Source organism: Mya arenaria, chromosome 8 (assembly GCF_026914265.1).
Source record: "Mya arenaria isolate MELC-2E11 chromosome 8, ASM2691426v1".
Classification (NCBI taxonomy): domain Eukaryota; kingdom Metazoa; phylum Mollusca; class Bivalvia; order Myida; family Myidae; genus Mya; species Mya arenaria.
The window spans coordinates 48,450,944-48,475,101 of NC_069129.1; the positions used below are offsets into that span (position 1 = coordinate 48,450,944).

Here is a 24,158-nt window from a genome sequence, read left to right on the forward strand (position 1 = left end):
AAAAAGAACATGAAGCACACTTGAAGTTTGGTCTCCTCTAATGCGTTAATACTTGAAAAATTAGATGATATTTAATCAATGCTGAGTCAACTCTATGCTGACTAGGTTTCTGTTTCAGAGATTTGTTTTTCTGGTGAAATTCCAAGAATAGGTCTTACCATGTTTTTATCATTAAATCGGCTAACAGTTCAAGTAGTGCGCAAAAGCCCTACTTAAACGCAAAAAAATGTACACCTTATTAATAATATTAGTAATAAAATCATGTAGTTGTACATTATACACAATGTACTTCATCCAGTTGTCTACTTTAATATTAATCATTTTCTAGAAGATTCCTCAGACATGCAATCCAGGATTGAAAACATGTGCCTCCGATTCTGATTACTTTATTTCAATAAATCACAATATAATGCACCAGTCAATTGTAACCACGGCCCCTCCAGGTCCGGGGAAAAGCGAGGACTTTGACTTTCGGTGAAGCCAAGCCCGGGTAAAACTCCCGTCCTGCGGGGACGAACTGATGGTTAAATCCCTGCCAAATGCCCTCGCACCCCAGGGACCCTAAGTAAGGCACATTCCTCGCTAAATGTGTCGCGAATACAAAACCACCGCATTCACTCGGCACTGCGGGGCCACCGGGAAGGTAAAAACACGGCCAATTTTCCCGGCTTTCCCCGCTTTATCCCCCGGACCTCGGGGGCCGCGGTTACACTTGACTAGTGCATAATATATTGTATGGAAAATGTGGTTTTGATTTACCACACTTAATAGTCAACATGGTCATAAAAATATGCTTGAATGTACTATACTTGACTGTAAAATATTATAACATTTCTTTGTATTTTCATTGAACACATACAATGGTTTATTTTAACTTCTAAAGACCTGCACAAAATGTCGTGATGACGTTTTGGTTTTCCATTTAATACGATTACGGCAGCTATTTAAAGAAACACAACTAACTAATATTAAACAGCTTTACTGAAGTTTGTACTTTGATAGTTTCAAAAACAAAGGCAATTTTCGATTTCAGTTGAGATTGTTTACCTTAAAATCATTTATATGAGGTCAACGATGTTGCGAAAAAATTAAGTCAGTGGATAAGGCTAGCCTTATAAGATAAATATTTACACCTCAACTTTCATTCCCTAAATGAACTGCCTTTTGGCAATTGCGTTTATCAATCGATGAACGCAACATCTTCGGATATGTTCTGATCGCAATGCATCGCATAACAATATACATGGATTTTTTTTGTTTTGTTATTGTTTGTTTTGTGTCAGAAGGTGCCGTTAGATATAAATAAACACTTGTTAAGTTATGATCTGTTGAATGTATCGTTGCCATAAGTGTTTCAATTTTACGTTTAAAAGTAATTTCAAGTTGTTGATCTTATCCCGCGTTATCGTGACGTCATTTGATAAAACGTTCCCGGTTACAGTCGGGTCGTTCTATTTACAGAATGGGTAAGAAAGTATTACTAAAAGGTTTTCTTAAATGAAAAAAAACAACATTTTTTAACAATTCTTGAATGTAATAATGCACTATTTGTGTAAATATAAGTAATGAATTGCGGGTTTGATGTCATTATCGGGCATATGGACGCAATTTGGCTGGTCCTTCGGACTCCACACACTTTGACCAGCCCAACTGTGTTCATACCCCGAAAATAACATCAAACCCGCAATTCATTCCTTAACCCTTTCACTGCCAACGCTGAAATTACCAAATGACGTCGCCTGTGCCAAACGTGTAATTTAGCGCATTTCAAGAACGTCGCAAATTAGAAAATACACATATAAGTATGACATACGCTCAGTAAAGGTTAAATAGTTTCCGTTTTTCTTTTGTTTAATGCATGCTTTTGAGGGTCTTAAAGATGAAAACATTTGAATGTTTTAAAAATTACCACATTTTTATTTTGTAAACATGTTTTTAAAGATAAACATAGTCTATACAGGTTACATTTCAAGGGGTGAAAGCGAAAGGTTTCTATCTGCTTCTTGATTTAATGTAACTTAGACCCATTTCGCATTCACCCCACGATTTGGTAATTTAAAATATGAACATTATTTTATGTTATTTTAAGATAAACATAGGTATTAAAACGATAAGCATACACAGGAGATGGAAGAACATGATACAACACTGAGTTTGGGATGCAGCCAATGCCGGTATAAGGTGCACACCCCAAGTACAATTCATTATTCATAAGCGATTATGAAGAGTTTTATTCCCACTGATGACTGGAGGTTGTTGGTTTGTGTCAACAACTTGCCATTAAATCCTATCATGAATCATACATTCCATATTTTTGAAAGGCTCCCCAGGGGATTTTCTTCAGAATTCCAGGGAATTTGAGTCTCATACCGGCGGATTTTTATAATCGCCATTTTCATAATCTTTAATTCTGGAGGATATTCATCCCTTCACCGGGGAACCGGGGGATTGTTCGAAATTCCTGGGGATTTTTCCCCCAGCCGGAGGATATGGCATGTATGATGAATGATAAGTAATCTAAAGCATCATTATTTTTTAGCTTATTCGTCATCATACTACATGCTGGGAGGAGAGTTGCGATTTCTTCGTTATATTTTTTAATAAAAATGTACATCGAAACTGCTTTGTTAATTTATTTGAAAGACAATGTATGATCAAATGATGAAAATGACCCAAAAACTTGCAACACAGTGAATCCTCAATTATTTCCACGTGCACCGCCACAATCAGAAGACGTACGCTTCAATATAACCGTCTAGCACTCTCAGTGCTGGAGGCGTGCGTCGAGCATAAACCTCGAAAACCTTGAAAAAGAAGATTAGAAAGGCAGACTTATGGATACAATAATTATGATGATTAGAAATGTAATTTTTGTTCTTTTTTATGTGTGGTACTTTGCGAAAATGTTTAGCAATAAAGTTTCATGTATATAGTTTATTTAATAACAATCTGTTTGATAATTATAAGAAATTTTAGTAATGCAATGTTTTAGAGCATCTAAGACTACTGTTGAAATTTGTCTCAAAGCCATTAATATCCATTTCAAGGTGATTTTTACTAGTTTTAATGCAATTTATATCAAACAAAGAACAATCTAAACAAACACATCTATAAGACTGAAAGGGAAAGCACAAAAATTACATTTCTAATCATCATAATTATTGTATCCATAAGTCTGCCTTTCTAATCTTCTTTTTGATACTTTAAAAGGCTTATAAGCCCTTTTGAATGTTTCTTTTTCCTCTACTGCAGCAAGGGGCCTTCTTGCCAGCTTGCTATCTAGCACTTTCTTCATGAGGGAATCATGCTGTAACCCATACAGATCTTGTCTAAACTTGAAGTCACTAGTTCTTACTCTTTTTGAATCATTTCCATCCACCCCTTTCTCTTCAACACTCAATTCTTGATCAAAACTGTATGATACATCTTCACATATATTACTATCAACTTCATGACTATCAAACAATTTATCCTCAAACTCAATTCTTTCAACATCAGTTTCACCTGGTTGTACCACCAAATCACTGCTATGCCCAGCAGATTTCTGTGCTCGTTTCCTTTTCCAATCTCCCTGATGTTCAAGCTTGTCTTTCTCTGTCTCCTCCTGCTCCAATTCTGTATCTGGAGGCCCTGTGTCAAGGTTGTGAAGTAGCTCCTCTATTTGCTTCTGGCGAGCTACGCTGATATCCCTCATGAACACGACCGGAGGCACGCGCCCACACACCTGAGACTGAAGTAACAAGTGCCTGCAATAAAAATACATCTTTAAAGATGCACTCTTACTCCCAAATAAGATTTATCACATAATTAAATTTGTTTTAATATACCGATAAGGATGAAAAAATGTCGAAAAAACACTGTTTCTCATGAAAGATAACGAGTTGAATTTGAAAGAAATGTGCAGTAATCACAGTACTTCTACCTTATGAGACGAAAGTAAATCACAGTAAATCTTTAAGCACTTACCAATCATTTAATATTTTCGCGGTTTAAGCTATTAAATTCACGGTTACAATCTTGCTATCAGTTATTAATATTTTAAAAGCAATATTTAGTATTGAAGTACAGTCGAAACTCGTTGGCTCGATATCTCATGGCTCGATATCCTCGTTGGCTCGAACCAGATTAAAAGGACTGATTTTCTTTACTCTTTGTTCATATAAAATTCGATCAGATGGCTCGATATCTTGAGGGTCGATATTTCTCCACGCTCGAAGTCATTTTCGCGGTCCCAAGTTAGAATTTCACACTTTGTTTTGTATGCCTGGGTCGATGTCATTTTCGCGGGTTCAGTTAAGAATCTCACACCTTAAATTGTTTGCTTGGCTTCATTTAGCACAAGGTGCTAATTGATTAAAATTGCTTGACTGGTATTATAATTATTATCAAATTTAAATGGTTAAACAGGTTGATTTAACATGACATCACTTTAAGTTATGTCTCTAATTGTTATCCATCTATAAATTTCTATGCATTTTGATATACCTTATGAGCTATAGTTGTGTTACCCACTGTTTAAAACTGCTTGTTTGTTGCTTTCGCATAAATGTATTTTTATAATAATTTTAAAAAAATCAAAATATATTTTATAAGTATCGAATAAGTCATGCTACGTACTTCACGATTGTAATTATGTCCAATAAATACTCTTCGCTTCTCTTGCGGAGATGATGTAGCCAATAACAAATGTCGTAAACAATACTTTTTGTAACGAATAAAAAAAAATAACATTCTGTAAGCAATCCCGCTTGGCTCGATATTCTCGAGGCTCAAGTATTTTGGCCGGTCCATAGAATATCGAGCCATCGAGTTTCGACTGTAGTTAAAGGTTTATCACTCAAATCTATGTTTGTTATTTGTGACAGATGTGTATGTATTGATTTAAGACGTTAATGCTGTTTCTGTCAATAAAGGTAGTGAAGAGAATTGGCTTTAAATGCATTAACACTTATTGGCTGGAAGCATTTAATCCATTATTGACTGAAAATCAGTGATTTTGGTCGCTGTCATTAATGAATAACGTACAATAATCTTCCCAATCATATATACCTTTAATGTTAATCAATCAGTTATAAGGCTAATCTATTCACGTGAAATTGAAAAATATTTATATGAATGTATGAGGGTTAATTAAGATTTTTAATTAATAAGTTGTGGGCTTGCTGTAGGGGGCAATGATCACCTGAGTTTGCCAGCCTGTGTTTCAAGGAGCTGTTGAGTTTGTTTGTCTTTTTCCTGCACTCCGCTCGCCTCCCACCAAACCTTCAGTGCAGAGTAGCTTGGAACAACTTCAACCTGCAAAGCCAATATATATATATATATATATATATATATATATATATAAAGGGAATTCAATACTTGCTAAGAAGCAAGTTTTTTGTTTATATTAAGTCTAACATACTTATTTTATTTTAACAAAATTTGTGAATCAAATCAATTGGGAATTAAACCAGCCTGATGATTGATATTCCCCGCCTGATTGGGCTAAGTCAAGGAATGAAAATAAATTGTTGGTGAAGTATATATATGAGTTTGAGTTTAATTGCAACTGTTTGAAATAAAAAAAATATTGTATATAATCTAACTTTTAGAATTGACCAAAAAAACCTAGTTTATGACTCCATGTTACCCAGTTCCAAACTAATCTAAGATTTCATCAAGGCAAAGTTTCATCAAGATTGGTCGAGATATGTTGCAAAAAATATAGCCTCTAGAGTGTCCAAAAAGGTGTTTTAAGATTTGACCTCATTTTTACCCTATATGACCTACTAGTTTCAATCTATTCCAAGATTTCATCAAGGCAAACATTCTGATTAAGTTTCATGGAAATGAGAGCAGATGTATTGCCTCTATAGTGTTCCCATGTTTTCTGTAAGATATGACCTAGTGACCTAGTTTTTGACCCCATGTGACCCATATTTTAAAGTGGTCCATATTTCATCAAGGGGTACATCATGACCAAGTTTGAACATAACTTGACCAATCATTACCATGATATGGTTCCGGACAAGATTTTTTATAAGATTTGACCTTGTGACCTAATTTGCAATCATATGTGACCGAGATTTATTTACGACCAAGGGTTCATCAAGGAAAACATTCTGATTAAGTTTCATGAATATTTGACTGTGTATAATGCATCTAGTATGTTCCAAAGATTGTTCTAAGATTTGACCTAGTGACCGAGGTTTTAACCCCATATGACCCACTTTTACAAGTGGTCGATTTCTAATCAAGGGGAACATTCTGACCAAGTTTGAACATTTTCTGATCAATGCCTACCAAGATATGGCACCTGACGGACGGACGGAATGACGGACGAACATTGCCAAAACAATATTCCCCTCCCCAAACCTTCTATTCGGCGGGGGATAATAATAGTGCAAAACAAGCTCAACTTTTACATAAGGCTACATTCCTTTTTTTGCCGAGCACTCTTTTTCATTTACACTTAGGTTTCAGCTATCATGCCATCATATATTTATAGTTTATATCATTTAATCTCTTCATGACATATCTGAAATGATATAAACAATAAACATAATATCGAAAGATTTTGTTCATGTTCTTAACGTTGATACCTTAGTTTAGTAAAGCCTATTATTTTTTTGACATGTACGTCTTTCACAAGTTAAGAGGTGAATAAACAGCATTTTGAAAGGGAGTGTTAGGTTGGGTACAACTAAAATGTGACCCTAATACTTCAAATTCGGGGTCTTCGGGTCAGAATGCATCGCTTCCAATCAATGGAAGTTTTATTTGGGGGTCCTTGGGATGCATGTCTAGTTCAGAATGGGCATCCCTACAAGTAGCTTATAAATTGAGTCGGGAACTTGTGTATCAAGGAAATTCCTCGTTGCTATTTTTGTTTTACAAAATGTGATGAAACAATACATGTATCATAATAATCATGTCAACAACCATTTCACCTTGACTATGTTTACAAACACATCCATCTCCCCATTGGCAAATATCTGCAGGATGGTATCTTCAAGCACATTGCCCACCCAGTTGGTTCGACGCAAAACTCCGTCCGAGTATCGTACCTTGCTCTTAGCACCGGATTTGACAGTTGTTCCCTGGGTCTAAAATTAGAAACAAAATATCAATACAATAAAATATATCTATAACATAGAAGCATATAAACATTCATATTTAACATGCAAAATCTTCATAATGGGTGCACACATATATGTCAAACCTGCCACCAAGTTTAAAGAAAAATAATCGCCCAATAATTAATTATTACTACAATATAGTAACTTTAATTAAAATAAAAATTCATTTTATCATAAACAATAGTCAGTAATAAAATCTCTATGAGCTTTATGTTAAAAGAATCTTTTTTTAAGGCCCTAATGTCAAATATAAAGAAATCTTATCATACCTCAGGATTGAAAGGCACTGACCATGCTACAGTCTTTTTCCTGGAATGTACAATAGCCATATATCAGTGTGTTTTAATACATTTTTAATGGTCTGCTTCTAAGAACTATTTATTATTATGTTTAAACACCCTTGTTCTCATTTAAGAGGGCCCTTTCTCAGTAACATGAAGTTCGGCCAGATAAGCAATCGTAACCGTTTATGACCACTTGGTATTAGAAATAAAGAAAATGGTTTCAAAAGTATTTATTTATTTAATTAGTAACAAGAGGCCCAAGAGGGCCTATGTTCTACTGGCATGGCTCTTGTTGTCGTTTTAAATCCAGAGCATGTACGTATGAGTAATAGGCAACAAATTTAATAGTTCACTTTTTGTGTTTGGGTTAGCTGAAAACGCTGCACGTTCAACATCTGAGGACAGAAAGTGTTGTTAGCAGATTAGTTTCATGAACTATTTTAATATGTGCCAAATAAAGGTTATCTGAGGGTAAACAATATTTGCTTTCAAAACTGTTCTCATGGTCAAAATTTCATTTCTGTAGCTTTAAAAATAAAAAGGTTTGTCAAAAGGTCAAAGTCAAGGACATCCGAGGACCACATTGATGCTTGTTTGCAAAACTGTACACATGGTCAAAATTTCATTACTGTAGCTTTAAAAATTAAAAAGTAAGCCAAAAGGGGTGGGGCCAGCTTTTGCCCAAGGGGCATAATTTCAAATGTTTTGCTAGACGGTCATCATATGATCCTCCATAACAAATATTAAAGGTATGGGCCTTGTGGTTTGAAACAAGATTTTGAAAATATTTCTTTAATAAGTCTCTAGGAATCTTGTGACCCTCGGGGCAGTTCCAGTTTTGATCCAAGGGTCATAATTTGAACAACCATGGTAGCGGACCACTAAATTAAGCCATTATCAAAATAGCAAGGATCTGCATAGCTTTTTCAGACAAAAAGGTTTTTAACACTTCCCAATTTAAGTTTACCAAACCTGTGAACCCGGGGGCGTGGCCAATAATGACCCCAGGGGCATAATTTGAATAAGCATTCACAAGCAATTGTGACTTTACATGTAAACTTCGCTAAAAATAGACTTCGCTCATGTAGACTTGGCTCAAAATAGACTTAGCTAAAAATAGCATTTTTTATACTTTCAAGACCCATAATCTAGGCATATACATATACAATAAAAATAGTGTAATAGTGGTAATTTAGAACAGACTGATTACCATTTTCTGTCAAGTAACTGCTGCTACAGCATGCGTCTTCCGAAAAACATGCATGTGGCATGTCGCCGTGATGCTGCTTACCACTACGCAGGTATTTTAACAGATGAAGGTGGTACAAAAATATTTTTGTACATGTTTATTGAACCACGCCTGCAGAATTTGCGGTAAGGGAAAATCACGGGAGAAATGTGAAAAAACTGTATGGTTGGTAGTGTAGCTAAACTGTTCTTATATAGCTAAAGAGGGCTATTTTTCAATGAAAGAAAAGTTATATACTTGAACAAACCATTTTTGCAAATCTGAATTATTTATACCGGGGAGTATGCAATTGTTTTGTATCTTGCTACAGTTTGTTTTAGAGCATCTAAGACTACTGTTGAAATTTGTCTCAAAGCCATTAATATCCATTTCAAGGTGATTTTTACTAGTTTTAATGCAATTTATATCAAACAAAGAACAATCTAAACAAACACATCTATAAGACTGAAAGGGAAAGCACAAAAATTACATTTCTAATCATCATAATTATTGTATCCATAAGTCTGCCTTTCTAATCTTCTTTTTGATACTTTAAAAGGCTTATAAGCCCTTTTGAATGTTTCTTTTTCCTCTACTGCAGCAAGGGGCCTTCTTGCCAGCTTGCTATCTAGCACTTTCTTCATGAGGGAATCATGCTGTAACCCATACAGATCTTGTCTAAACTTGAAGTCACTAGTTCTTACTCTTTTTGAATCATTTCCATCCACCCCTTTCTCTTCAACACTCAATTCTTGATCAAAACTGTATGATACATCTTCACATATATTACTATCAACTTCATGACTATCAAACAATTTATCCTCAAACTCAATTCTTTCAACATCAGTTTCACCTGGTTGTACCACCAAATCACTGCTATGCCCAGCAGATTTCTGTGCTCGTTTCCTTTTCCAATCTCCCTGATGTTCAAGCTTGTCTTTCTCTGTCTCCTCCTGCTCCAATTCTGTATCTGGAGGCCCTGTGTCAAGGTTGTGAAGTAGCTCCTCTATTTGCTTCTGGCGAGCTACGCTGATATCCCTCATGAACACGACCGGAGGCACGCGCCCACACACCTGAGACTGAAGTAACAAGTGCCTGCAATAAAAATACATCTTTAAAGATGCACTCTTACTCCCAAATAAGATTTATCACATAATTAAATTTGTTTTAATATACCGATAAGGATGAAAAAATGTCGAAAAAACACTGTTTCTCATGAAAGATAACGAGTTGAATTTGAAAGAAATGTGCAGTAATCACAGTACTTCTACCTTATGAGACGAAAGTAAATCACAGTAAATCTTTAAGCACTTACCAATCATTTAATATTTTCGCGGTTTAAGCTATTAAATTCACGGTTACAATCTTGCTATCAGTTATTAATATTTTAAAAGCAATATTTAGTATTGAAGTACAGTCGAAACTCGTTGGCTCGATATCTCATGGCTCGATATCCTCGTTGGCTCGAACCAGATTAAAAGGACTGATTTTCTTTACTCTTTGTTCATATAAAATTCGATCAGATGGCTCGATATCTTGAGGGTCGATATTTCTCCACGCTCGAAGTCATTTTCGCGGTCCCAAGTTAGAATTTCACACTTTGTTTTGTATGCCTGGGTCGATGTCATTTTCGCGGGTTCAGTTAAGAATCTCACACCTTAAATTGTTTGCTTGGCTTCATTTAGCACAAGGTGCTAATTGATTAAAATTGCTTGACTGGTATTATAATTATTATCAAATTTAAATGGTTAAACAGGTTGATTTAACATGACATCACTTTAAGTTATGTCTCTAATTGTTATCCATCTATAAATTTCTATGCATTTTGATATACCTTATGAGCTATAGTTGTGTTACCCACTGTTTAAAACTGCTTGTTTGTTGCTTTCGCATAAATGTATTTTTATAATAATTTTAAAAAAATCAAAATATATTTTATAAGTATCGAATAAGTCATGCTACGTACTTCACGATTGTAATTATGTCCAATAAATACTCTTCGCTTCTCTTGCGGAGATGATGTAGCCAATAACAAATGTCGTAAACAATACTTTTTGTAACGAATAAAAAAAAATAACATTCTGTAAGCAATCCCGCTTGGCTCGATATTCTCGAGGCTCAAGTATTTTGGCCGGTCCATAGAATATCGAGCCATCGAGTTTCGACTGTAGTTAAAGGTTTATCACTCAAATCTATGTTTGTTATTTGTGACAGATGTGTATGTATTGATTTAAGACGTTAATGCTGTTTCTGTCAATAAAGGTAGTGAAGGGAATTGGCTTTAAATGCATTAACACTTATTGGCTGGAAGCATTTAATCCATTATTGACTGAAAATCAGTGATTTTGGTCGCTGTCATTAATGAATAACGTACAATAATCTTCCCAATCATATATACCTTTAATGTTAATCAATCAGTTATAAGGCTAATCTATTCACGTGAAATTGAAAAATATTTATATGAATGTATGAGGGTTAATTAAGATTTTTAATTAATAAGTTGTGGGCTTGCTGTAGGGGGCAATGATCACCTGAGTTTGCCAGCCTGTGTTTCAAGGAGCTGTTGAGTTTGTTTGTCTTTTTCCTGCACTCCGCTCGCCTCCCACCAAACCTTCAGTGCAGAGTAGCTTGGAACAACTTCAACCTGCAAAGCCAATATATATATATATATATATATATATATATATATATATAAAGGGAATTCAATACTTGCTAAGAAGCAAGTTTTTTGTTTATATTAAGTCTAACATACTTATTTTATTTTAACAAAATTTGTGAATCAAATCAATTGGGAATTAAACCAGCCTGATGATTGATATTCCCCGCCTGATTGGGCTAAGTCAAGGAATGAAAATAAATTGTTGGTGAAGTATATATATGAGTTTGAGTTTAATTGCAACTGTTTGAAATAAAAAAAATATTGTATATAATCTAACTTTTAGAATTGACCAAAAAAACCTAGTTTATGACTCCATGTTACCCAGTTCCAAACTAATCTAAGATTTCATCAAGGCAAAGTTTCATCAAGATTGGTCGAGATATGTTGCAAAAAATATAGCCTCTAGAGTGTCCAAAAAGGTGTTTTAAGATTTGACCTCATTTTTACCCTATATGACCTACTAGTTTCAATCTATTCCAAGATTTCATCAAGGCAAACATTCTGATTAAGTTTCATGGAAATGAGAGCAGATGTATTGCCTCTATAGTGTTCCCATGTTTTCTGTAAGATATGACCTAGTGACCTAGTTTTTGACCCCATGTGACCCATATTTTAAAGTGGTCCATATTTCATCAAGGGGTACATCATGACCAAGTTTGAACATAACTTGACCAATCATTACCATGATATGGTTCCGGACAAGATTTTTTATAAGATTTGACCTTGTGACCTAATTTGCAATCATATGTGACCGAGATTTATTTACGACCAAGGGTTCATCAAGGAAAACATTCTGATTAAGTTTCATGAATATTTGACTGTGTATAATGCATCTAGTATGTTCCAAAGATTGTTCTAAGATTTGACCTAGTGACCGAGGTTTTAACCCCATATGACCCACTTTTACAAGTGGTCGATTTCTAATCAAGGGGAACATTCTGACCAAGTTTGAACATTTTCTGATCAATGCCTACCAAGATATGGCACCTGACGGACGGACGGAATGACGGACGAACATTGCCAAAACAATATTCCCCTCCCGAAACCTTCTATTCGGCGGGGGATAATAATAGTGCAAAACAAGCTCAACTTTTACATAAGGCTACATTCCTTTTTTTGCCGAGCACTCTTTTTCATTTACACTTAGGTTTCAGCTATCATGCCATCATATATTTATAGTTTATATCATTTAATCTCTTCATGACATATCTGAAATGATATAAACAATAAACATAATATCGAAAGATTTTGTTCATGTTCTTAACGTTGATACCTTAGTTTAGTAAAGCCTATTATTTTTTTGACATGTACGTCTTTCACAAGTTAAGAGGTGAATAAACAGCATTTTGAAAGGGAGTGTTAGGTTGGGTACAACTAAAATGTGACCCTAATACTTCAAATTCGGGGTCTTCGGGTCAGAATGCATCGCTTCCAATCAATGGAAGTTTTATTTGGGGGTCCTTGGGATGCATGTCTAGTTCAGAATGGGCATCCCTACAAGTAGCTTATAAATTGAGTCGGGAACTTGTGTATCAAGGAAATTCCTCGTTGCTATTTTTGTTTTACAAAATGTGATGAAACAATACATGTATCATAATAATCATGTCAACAACCATTTCACCTTGACTATGTTTACAAACACATCCATCTCCCCATTGGCAAATATCTGCAGGATGGTATCTTCAAGCACATTGCCCACCCAGTTGGTTCGACGCAAAACTCCGTCCGAGTATCGTACCTTGCTCTTAGCACCGGATTTGACAGTTGTTCCCTGGGTCTAAAATTAGAAACAAAATATCAATACAATAAAATATATCTATAACATAGAAGCATATAAACATTCATATTTAACATGCAAAATCTTCATAATGGGTGCACACATATATGTCAAACCTGCCACCAAGTTTAAAGAAAAATAATCGCCCAATAATTAATTATTACTACAATATAGTAACTTTAATTAAAATAAAAATTCATTTTATCATAAACAATAGTCAGTAATAAAATCTCTATGAGCTTTATGTTAAAAGAATCTTTTTTTAAGGCCCTAATGTCAAATATAAAGAAATCTTATCATACCTCAGGATTGAAAGGCACTGACCATGCTACAGTCTTTTTCCTGGAATGTACAATAGCCATATATCAGTGTGTTTTAATACATTTTTAATGGTCTGCTTCTAAGAACTATTTATTATTATGTTTAAACACCCTTGTTCTCATTTAAGAGGGCCCTTTCTCAGTAACATGAAGTTCGGCCAGATAAGCAATCGTAACCGTTTATGACCACTTGGTATTAGAAATAAAGAAAATGGTTTCAAAAGTATTTATTTATTTAATTAGTAACAAGAGGCCCAAGAGGGCCTATGTTCTACTGGCATGGCTCTTGTTGTCGTTTTAAATCCAGAGCATGTACGTATGAGTAATAGGCAACAAATTTAATAGTTCACTTTTTGTGTTTGGGTTAGCTGAAAACGCTGCACGTTCAACATCTGAGGACAGAAAGTGTTGTTAGCAGATTAGTTTCATGAACTATTTTAATATGTGCCAAATAAAGGTTATCTGAGGGTAAACAATATTTGCTTTCAAAACTGTTCTCATGGTCAAAATTTCATTTCTGTAGCTTTAAAAATAAAAAGGTTTGTCAAAAGGTCAAAGTCAAGGACATCCGAGGACCACATTGATGCTTGTTTGCAAAACTGTACACATGGTCAAAATTTCATTACTGTAGCTTTAAAAATTAAAAAGTAAGCCAAAAGGGGTGGGGCCAGCTTTTGCCCAAGGGGCATAATTTCAAATGTTTTGCTAGACGGTCATCATATGATCCTCCATAACAAATATTAAAGGTATGGGCCTTGTGGTTTGAAACAAGATTTTGAAAATATTTCTTTAATAAGTCTCTAGGAATCTTGTGACCCTCGGGGCAGTTCCAGTTTTGATCCAAGGGTCATAATTTGAACAACCATGGTAGCGGACCACTAAATTAAGCCATTATCAAAATAGCAAGGATCTGCATAGCTTTTTCAGACAAAAAGGTTTTTAACACTTCCCAATTTAAGTTTACCAAACCTGTGAACCCGGGGGCGTGGCCAATAATGACCCCAGGGGCATAATTTGAATAAGCATTCACAAGCAATTGTGACTTTACATGTAAACTTCGCTAAAAATAGACTTCGCTCATGTAGACTTGGCTCAAAATAGACTTAGCTAAAAATAGCATTTTTTATACTTTCAAGACCCATAATCTAGGCATACATTGGCAGATCTGGCTGGTTTCAAAAGGAACCGAGCTTAAATGGATATCTAAATACTGTACAAGTTTCATCGGAATACAATCAAAAATGAAGAGTGTATCGTGTTCACAAGCTATTGTTTATACAATAGCATTTTTTTATACTATCAAGGCCCATAATCCAGGCAGGGCGGATCTGGCTGGTTTTCTAAAGGAACTGAGCTCTAATGGATATCTAAATACTGTAAAAGTTTCATCGAGATACAATAAAAACTGAGGACTGTATCGTGTTAACAAGCAATTGATAACAGACGCACGGACTACGTACACTTAACCATCGCATAGGTTCTTCTGGCCTTTGGCTTTGGCTAGCAGAGCTTAAAATGAGCAATAAGGACAATGATATAAATAGAAAATATAACATCAGACTGTCACTAGAGCAATACAGAGGGATAACAAACAATTTTCTGTTGTTTTTTAATATAAAAATTAATATATATATTTATATAATAATAACAACGTTTTTACTTTGTATGAGTAAAAATAGTGTAATAGTGGTAATTTAGAACAGACTGATTACCATTTTCTGTCAAGTAACTGCTGCTACAGCATGCGTCTTCCGAAAAACATGCATGTGGCATGTCGCCGTGATGCTGCTTACCACTACGCAGGTATTTTAACAGATGAAGGTGGTACAAAAATATTTTTGTACATGTTTATTGAACCACGCCTGCAGAATTTGCGGTAAGGGAAAATCACGGGAGAAATGTGAAAAAACTGTATGGTTGGTAGTGTAGCTAAACTGTTCTTATATAGCTAAAGAGGGCTATTTTTCAATGAAAGAAAAGTTATATACTTGAACAAACCATTTTTGCAAATCTGAATTATTTATACCGGGGAGTATGCAATTGTTTTGTATCTTGCTACAGTTTGTATGCTCCCTTTTTAAATTAAAAAAAAGAAAATTTATATTGAAAACACATATTATGATGATAAATTATTAATTTAATTCAAATACAGATTCTCTCAATTGTAAAATGCCGAAAACACATCAATAAGCTGCTACGTACATGTAATACCATTATTTGGCACTCACTAATAATTCAAGATAATGCAAGTGCCCTGGGAGTATGATCATAGCTGACCTTAGTGTTTTAGCCAGGAATTAAAAAAGCAGGGGTGGCCAAAAAAAGGGCGGGGGGGCCAAAATAGGGGCATGGTGCTTTCTTAAATGGGAAAACAATGCGCACAATATTAGCTTTGTATTGTTGTAAAACGACCATGTATCTTATCAAAGTACATGCATGTTCATGCACACATTGTAGTAATATCCCTACAGAATACTCTTAATTCTTCTTTCTTGTTCATTTTCACTTCAGACACTTTCTTTACCATCTCGGGTTGTTGTCACCAGGGCTCTCACAAGGCTGATTTTTTCGGGAGAAGTCACTCTTCCCACCAGTCAAATTATAGGGAAGTGGGGAGACTTTAATGAGAAGAGATACTTATCGTAAAACCTGAGATAAATATTGTGCCATGCCAAAAAACTAAATTCACATTAACTTTGATTGCTTTTACTAAATGGAATGTTAAAAAAAGTGTTATTTTTTGGCCAATCAAAAGTGTACTTGTCTAGAGTCTCCTTTTTGAAGTGTATAGTTTGCCTCCAAAAAGCGTCTAAAATAAAAACAAAGATATTTAAAAAAAAAACATTTGAAACAATCAGAATGACCTTATATATGAGCTGTTAAAAACATTTAAGTGCAGCCTGACCTATTCCTCGCTCATGTTTACATAAGGAAAACAAGTGCCCCGGGGCGATTAATCTAAAAGCAATACAATTTTTAAGAGACACTAGTCCATATAAACAGCCGCTTCAGAGTCTTTGACGATTTTTGTTTTGGCGACTCTCAGTTTCCACTTGTTGTTTTCCTAGTCAAGAATGGCAGATCCAAGAGATCCAAGGGCTAAGTATATTGAGCGGCAAGATAACACGTACGAAGCCGTTCTGAATAAGTGTTTCATAAAACACTAGAGTAATAAGATAAAGGTATTGGAGAAAAATAATTCATGTGTAACTTTTGTTTTTTGATTTAACAATACAGTGAAAGATATTGTAGAGTTACAGTCAAAGAATATATTATACATTGGTATGAATCAGTTGACTTGTGGCGTTGTGGGAGAAAAATAAATATCCAAATGTTTAAAAAAAATCCCTTAAAGATGCACTCTCAAAGATTATTAAATGTTTTGACAACTTTTTAAATTTTTGTCTTGGAATGAGCCATTTTTTTACGAAAATGCATGGAAAACAGTTATATAAGACTGCTGACAAAAATTAGATCGCAGAGTTTTATATTTAATTTCAAAAATTGATGTTTTATGCATTAATATTTTTAAACCGTTAGTAATGGTTTAAGCCATAAAACATTATTTTTTTAATGGAAACGTGAAAATCTGCGATCTGATCATTTGTCAGCAATCTTTTATCATTGGTTTGCAGATATTTAGGCAAAAAGTTGCTTTTTCAAAGACAAAAAATAAAAAAAAGTTGTAAAAACGGTAAATCTGTGAGAGTGTAGCTTTATTGTGGCTACAGTGATACAGATTTAAAATAAACACACTCCTCGATAAATGGGCGCTAAAATGGCCTAAGGAAGGACTTGTAAAGATTCAGAGTTTACGAAACGGACTGTTTAGGAAAAGACCATAATTCTTCTCAACTACACATGTATTCGGACAACAAATATTAGGATTGTAATTTCTCGTCAACTACCTATTTCCTTTGTTCATTATTTTCTTCATCATAGGAAACACTTCAATGCTCTTGTTCCTGATAAAGAATACCCCATGAGCACGATTAAGCAGTAAAAAACACTATTTTTTAAAAATGTTTCCAGTTTGTTGCAAGGGCGCCGCCATCTTGAAATGCAAAAATTATAGATGAAATATTATGCACGAAAGAGGTCAAACTACACTAATTGTTATGCCGAGTTAAACAACCAACGTCTTCATGTATACCGCTTTAAATAATACAGTCCCGGACACTCGAATTCTTTGTTTGTCTCAAAAGCAATGTAATGGTTGCTGGACAAAATGCGAGAGGTTTGGCAAGGATGGAAGGATTAGTTGCCTTATTTGTTTCCAAAGCAATGCAATTGTTGCTGGTCAAATGCGAGGGATAGAGCCAGGACGGAGAGAATGGTCGCCTTGTGTTACCAATGTAATGTAATGCTTGCTGGGCAAATGCGAGGGATAGAGCCTGGGCGGAGGGATGAGCCGCCTTGTTTGTTTTCAAAGCAATGTACTGGTTGCTGGGGGAAATGCGAGTGATATATGACAAGGACAGAGATGAGTCGCATTGCCTGCCAGTTTCCAAAGCAGTGCACATAATGGTTTTTGGGCAAATCAGACGGATAGAGCCAGGACGGAACGAATGGTCGCCTTGTTAGTTTCCAATGTAAGGTCATGGTTGCCAGGCAAATTAGAGGGATAGAGCCAGGGCGGAGAGATGCCGTGTTGCCACTTCTACAACAACAGCTACTACTATTCCTTCTACTAACTATCATATAACTACTACTGATGCTGCTAATCTCGCGTTTATCAACTATATGTTGCTGTGAATGAAGGAACTAAGCTTTTTGAATCAATGCGAAGACCCTTCATTTATCTATTTATAATGAGCGCACAAAGTACAATGAACCCTTAAAGGGACTTTACACCAGATTCGCACCAAAAATTGTTTTTTTTTCTGTAGCGAATCTCAGGACAATTATCTAATGGAATCTGTTACGCTTTGATATCATAATTGTAAAAAAAGTACCAAAATGTAAAAAAAAAAAAATTGTGTCGGAGACCGGGTTCGAACCCGTGTCGCCAAAATTGAAGTCCAGCGTCGTATCCACTGAGCTACGACGGCCTACTCTATAAATTACATATTTAAGCTATACACGTACCTTGGTAATATCACGTGATAACACCGACTATCCAATCACGCATAAGGAATGAATTCTACCTGGTAGACATACCCAGTAATCTTTTTTATGGAAAAATACGAAATAGCTGCTCGACTTAAATAAATTGTAAACTATGTGGTACTTCAGTTAGTAAGTTTCAATGCATTGTACACATCGATGCCAAGTTTATGTCAGTTTTCGACAATGTAATTGCTGCTGGAAAAATGAGAGGGATATAGTCAGGTCGGAGAGGTACGTTTAAGAGCCTGCACAACTCAAAATCCGCAATACAATCGATTCCGTTGGCTCGAACTCCAAGGGACAGGCGAAAATACCTCGAGCCTCAGAAAATTCGAGCCAAGCGGGAATCTTTTCCTGAATATAAAGAAATGGGTCCTAAGCATCCAGATCGAGCCAACGAGTTATTCTAGCTAAACGAGTTCGAGCTAACGGGGTTCGACTGCAATGAAAAATATAATGGATTTGAAGATTTCACCTAGTGTTTTTTGTTTTTCATTGCACCATGCATTGTCGTTGGTATGCATTCCGTGTTTTTTACAATTGATTTGACAATATTAAGTAATATTCAATACACAGTAATTAAATTTATGATTCACAGTTCCTCAATTTATGGTTCACAGTAACTCAATTTATGATTCATAAAAACTCATGGAAACTCATTTTTACAGAATAAAAAACAACGACGTTTATGTTGGTAATAGTTATTTATTACCCGGTGTTTCAGTTTCCCCAAACGAGAGCAAAGCAGACGATCAGAACCACTTTGCAGATAATGCCCCAGACTTACTGATCCTTGTTTGTTAGATTATCAAGATCCTCCCGCGCCTATTGGCTGAATTCTGGCTCAACCAAGTCGTGACGCCATCACGAATTCTGGCTCAACCCCGTCGTGACGCCATCACGACTTGAAATGTTTCTCAAATGCCATAAATGGCATGAGATGGAAGTGACTGCAGTTCGCAGTCAATCCAGACATAAGAAGAGTTGAAGAAACAATTTGAGGTACATGAGTTTCTTGTTTGAGCCTTAGCCAGTTGCGCAGAGACCCCTTCGAAACACGGGGTCATCTTCCCAGGGTTGAACCAGTACCCGTTTTCCAATTTCTCAATGCCGAGCGCTTGGCAAGTGAGTTTCTGATAACATGTTTTAACGTCTTCCTGTTTGACGCCGTACGGTGTGTGAACCCCCGAAGAGAATACTCAACCACTGAGCTATCGGGGCGGTGAAAATAATGTAAGTATATGAGTCATTCTGCGACCCTTCTAGCTATTCTCGGAATATCCCATTGACACCTGCCATAATGAAGCTCTTATGAAATTAACCGCTGTGGATTTTTTACCACTTATCTGATAGATTTAAATGATGGCCCTAACATAAATGAATTCATATTTGCGACAGGTCATTGCCTTTCTTTATTGATTATTGCTTAAAATAAATAATATGTTTATTAAGACCAAATCACAAGTACATTGGAACATTAAGAACTTAGAGTGATTCTTTAACATAAATACAGAGCCCAATCAGCTAAAATTTATTTACAGGATTTCTCAACCGACACTTCAAGATTTGTTTATAAACATTTTTTATTTAAAATGTTTAAGTGAAATCTTTGGTTATTTTCAGGACATGGTTAAATGAAGAAATATTACATACAATTTTAATAAAAAGACAATACCACTTTTGCGTCTCAAGATATGCAAATACTCAAAATATGTAAATCAATTTTATTAGATACCTTAAATTTGAAGGTATAAAATCATTTTATCAGTTTAATTATTCAAATGGAAGCTGGATTTACACTTGGAAATTTCCATTGAAAACATCCTTTATAGGTATTTGAAAAAAGGTTATGATACTACTACAATATTTACACTAATTTGTTTTTCTCTTTCTTGCTAAACATAACTGCAAAATACACTTATTATTTATTCGATATATTGTACATGTCATTCAATATAAATGGTTATTCAGTTTGATAACACAAGGTTACAAAAAAAACAAATCAAAACCGCAAGCTTAAATTGTAAAATAAATGTTTTTGCATTTACTTTTCAGTTGTTTAAAGGTTATTTAATGCATGGTAATTTCTTCCTAAAAATAACGATCACGACTAAGGAAGAAACACTGTCAGTTTGCATTAAATACCTTCAATGAGTCATTACCCGATATTCCGACAACTACTGTGCGTGTGTGGGGACAGAAGGACACAGAGCAGGAATATGTCAGTCCGTCCTTCCGTCCCAGTATTTCCTCCATCTTGCCGTCCCACTCCGTCAGCAGCATCACGTTGTGACTGTCATATCCACACACGAGCAGCTGACCCGGACCTACCGCAACCACGGACCGGGGATATTTGAGCTTCTTGTCCCTGTACTCTTGTAGGGCCTTCCCGTCTAGAGACAGCTGGTGGACGGTGAGTGTAATGTAGTCAGACACGTACAGGGTCGGTGGTGTGGAAGCTGACACAGTCAGGTAGTATGGGCATTTGAAAGGTTGTCCTCCATCAACTGTTTTAAATGTACTGATAATAAGCCCATCCAATGTCATCACTTCAATACGCGGGTTAGATACGTTAGAAACGTATAGTCTATTGTTGTAGTATGCAATACCACGACACCAAGATGATACTTTCATTTCCTTTCCACGCGTCAACTGCCCGTCTTTCGTAGACAGCAGTTGTATCATGGACTTATCCGGGAGAGTGACAGCGGCCTGGTCATCAGGAAGCGCACACACGTCACAGGGCTGGACTGGCAGTTCGAGTCGGGACGTGACGGTGCGGGTGGTGGCGTCCACCAGTTTGGCACAGCTGTTACCGTAGTCAGTAAGAAGGAAGATACCGGGAGACAGCAGGGCGAGGCCGGTAATAATGCAGGTTTCCTGGTCTTGTGGCGTTCTGACATTGATGTCTGCTTCATTCTTCCATGTCACAGTAGAGAGGTCAGGAACTGGAACTGAACACAAAAATGGACTAGATTATTTTTTTTCACTTTCGTCTTATAAACTGAAATGAGACAATGGTTTTAACTTTTTTTAAAAAGGTGCAGCTTTAATTTTAAGTGTTTTTTTTTTCAACGAGAAAATTTAGATTAAACAAACAAGACACGGACACCCGGTAATAAATATAAATGATAAAGTGTTTTTGGTTTTAGTGTAATATACAATTAATTCACCGAGCGAGCACCAAAAGCTATATTTGACAAGTTGAGTTATAATAATTTTAATGTTCCCGTCATAAGTACGCATGCAAACAAATTCAATGTACAATTTTTCCCGTATATCTTACGAACACATTATTAACAGGTCTTTTCTGTCAGTTTGATATTTTAGCCAAATTATTGTGACAAGATTTACCCCAGGGATAAATAAGTGCGCATAAGCGCAAACAAGCATTATTTTGTTTTCTTTCGGAGACAAATTTGCCTTAAATGTCCCAGCGTGTGTTTCTATATTGGGGATCTTAATTCGAATATTCGACATAAAACAATAAAAGTAACGCATTGATATATAAAAAGAAATCTGTCGAAATGTTTTGGCAAATAATTTATAACTTTTGTTTTTTAGTGAAAATATTTACTTTTCCTAATTGTCATATACACTCGTCAAAAACATACCCCAAGGCCAAATGTGCATCCCGATTTTATGTTTGCCCCGGGTGCAAATGTTGGGCATATAAGACACAGCACTAAAAATGGGCATTGCCATTACTTAGAGTCACCTTTTTAAAAATAAAGATAGTATTTCGAACAGAAAAAATACATATAAATCAAAGTTCTTTTTGTTTTAGATGGAAAAGGTCGGAGTGTTGTGAAGACCTTGAAATATATTTAAATGGCACTGTAAAAAATGTTGCTACAAATACGCTTATGTACAGTAAGCCCAATAACTATGGATTTTATGATAAATTCCAATTAATACCGAATGGGAAAAACAGGCTGCGTTGGCATTCGCGTCGAGGCCGATTTCTGTTTGTTTACAGTGTACTTGCAACCAGGCGGGTTTACCGAATTGATTGCAGCAAAAACTTATTGATGATTAGTAATTTTGTATTAAAACGTTTTCATTTAGTTTAAGTTTAACTTCTGTGTCATAATTGAAGTAATTGCTTTCGCTATTATGAACAAGAACTCAATATAAGGACAAATTATTGAGATATTACTTAGAATTTTAATCAAATAATTACAACGCTATCCTTTTTAGAGTCAAGTGATACTTAAAAATGTAAAGTGATTTTTAAACATACTATTCTTTCGAAACTCTCCCGCAACGTCAAGTGTTCCAAGGCCCTTTTTCGAACCCAGTAGCCGCTCCGTGTCCGCGTCCTTAGTAAACTGGTACTTCCGGGCGTTCATCCTATCAGCCATCTTCTCCATATTATCATAAATTCTCCGTAGCTCCTTCTGGCTTCTCCTTGATGCCACGTACCGCTGATTGACCGAGACGTCACCGGAAGTAAATTCCGTCCTCATGGCCTCAAGTCCGGTTTTCGTCAACTCACAATCGGTCTTAAGTGCAGACAGCGCGTTCTCATCCTCGGTATTAACCTTCTCGATGTTGTCGAGCAACTCCTTCTCGCGCCGGTCTAGATAAATGTTTATTTCTGCACGGAACTTCCGCAGTTTATCTATCTCAACCTTCGACTGGTTTTTGACATCACCAAAGAGCTCCTTGACGTTTCTTATAAACCCGGATAAAAGATCTTCAGCTCGTTTAATCGATGGCTCCAGCTCTCTGAATGATTTTCCAGTGACGAATTCTTTAGCCACATCAGCGATATAGTCAACTTTACAGTTGCGATGGTCGAGTACGACACAATCACCACAGCCAAGGTCTCCGTGGGTCGGGCAATAAAATTTGATCATCTCCTTCGGATGGTTGTTACAATAATCCGTGTCGCCGATAGCTGATTTCTTCGTTGACGTGTAGAAGGAGGGCATCTTATCTTTGGACAGCAAAATGTGGTTCCTGGACATCTTCAATCTCTTATGGTATTCGACACAGGGAGCGCACATGTACTCCTCGCAGGTCTGACAGAAGCCCTGGGCCACAGCGCGTTTACCGCCTTCTTCACACGGCTGGCAGTAGACCGTGGCGTCAGCGGAACCCTTGTCAAGGTCAGGGTCACGCTTCTTTCCGGGTACCTCCATCTATGTAAACAAACTAATATATGAATCACTGTTATAAGCTAACTGTTTTATTCAAATGAAAACGTACAGATTCAGTACGAGCAAGTAAAAATTTGACCTTAGACAAACATAAAATGTCTTGTCTAGATACGAATCATTTTCAAAACGAAAGTAGTGATCTTTGTTCTAATTTAGAAAAACATTAAAGATCGTTCAAATGCGCTATTTTATTATCCCCACCCCCACAAAAAAACTGCTTTTAATGTCGGTTATATCAAGCAATTCTCAATAAAGAAATACAAGTTATATTTACCTTTATTTTGTTCATCTTCAAATTCAACAAGGGAGTAAATTCATTTCAAATACTGCGCATGTCCAAATATAACCTTTGTATATATTCACTATGCTAAAACGTTTGTAAATATGCGATTAAAAGTGACACTCTTATTCAAAGTCAATACATACGCATGTATAACAAACATTAATTTTGACTGATAAACTTTTAACTACTACTTAATATTGCATGGAAAATATTAT

General features: G+C 35.8%; 2 protein-coding genes and 1 long non-coding RNA gene across 4 annotated transcripts; all 3 read right to left on the reverse strand.

The window, feature by feature from the left end:
• Positions 1-3,145: 3,145 nt before the first annotated feature.
• On the reverse strand, positions 3,146-7,447 carry LOC128244304 (uncharacterized). The gene is made up of 4 exons (XM_052962319.1): positions 7,388-7,447; positions 6,930-7,085; positions 5,183-5,295; positions 3,146-3,746 (listed from the first exon to the last, which is right to left on the reverse strand). Exons 1-4 carry the CDS (start codon positions 7,445-7,447, stop codon positions 3,146-3,148), a joined length of 930 nt encoding a protein of 309 aa, XP_052818279.1.
• Positions 7,448-9,653: 2,206 nt separating this feature from the next.
• Positions 9,654-13,049, reverse strand: LOC128242404 (uncharacterized). The gene is made up of 3 exons (XR_008262605.1): positions 12,911-13,049; positions 11,162-11,274; positions 9,654-9,725 (listed from the first exon to the last, which is right to left on the reverse strand). It is a non-coding gene; the product is annotated as an uncharacterized LOC128242404 (long non-coding RNA).
• A 6,965-nt stretch (positions 13,050-20,014) lies between these two features.
• On the reverse strand, positions 20,015-23,828 carry LOC128242391 (uncharacterized). Of its 2 annotated transcripts, none has more exons than XM_052959529.1 (2): positions 22,739-23,828; positions 20,015-21,443 (listed from the first exon to the last, which is right to left on the reverse strand). In XM_052959529.1, the coding sequence occupies exons 1-2, from the start codon at positions 23,640-23,642 to the stop codon at positions 20,623-20,625; spliced, it is 1,725 nt and encodes a 574-aa protein (XP_052815489.1). In that variant the 5' UTR covers positions 23,643-23,828; the 3' UTR covers positions 20,015-20,622. The 2 variants fall into 2 exon arrangements, with proteins under 2 accessions (XP_052815489.1, XP_052815488.1); XM_052959528.1 differs by having other exon boundaries at positions 20,015-21,449; positions 22,739-23,827.
• Positions 23,829-24,158: the final 330 nt, after the last annotated feature.

What these genes read in the sequence shown, in the direction of transcription:
- LOC128244304 (XM_052962319.1), bottom strand. Translation starts at nt 7,447, where the DNA reads ATGGCTATTGTACATTCCAGGAAAAAGACTGTAGCATGGTCAGTGCCT. An exon ending in CAGTGCCTTTCAATCCTGAG is followed by an intron (nt 7,086 to 7,387) that starts GTATGATAAGAT and finishes TTCTAATTTTAG; the next exon opens with ACCCAGGGAACAACTGTCAA. An exon ending in ACACAGGCTGGCAAACTCAG is followed by an intron (nt 3,747 to 5,182) that starts GTGATCATTGCC and finishes TTTTTATTGCAG; the next exon opens with GCACTTGTTACTTCAGTCTC.
- LOC128242391 (XM_052959528.1), bottom strand. Translation starts at nt 23,642, where the DNA reads ATGGAGGTACCCGGAAAGAAGCGTGACCCTGACCTTGACAAGGGTTCC. An exon ending in GGGAGAGTTTCGAAAGAATA is followed by an intron (nt 21,450 to 22,738) that starts GTATGTTTAAAA and finishes TTTTGTGTTCAG; the next exon opens with TTCCAGTTCCTGACCTCTCT.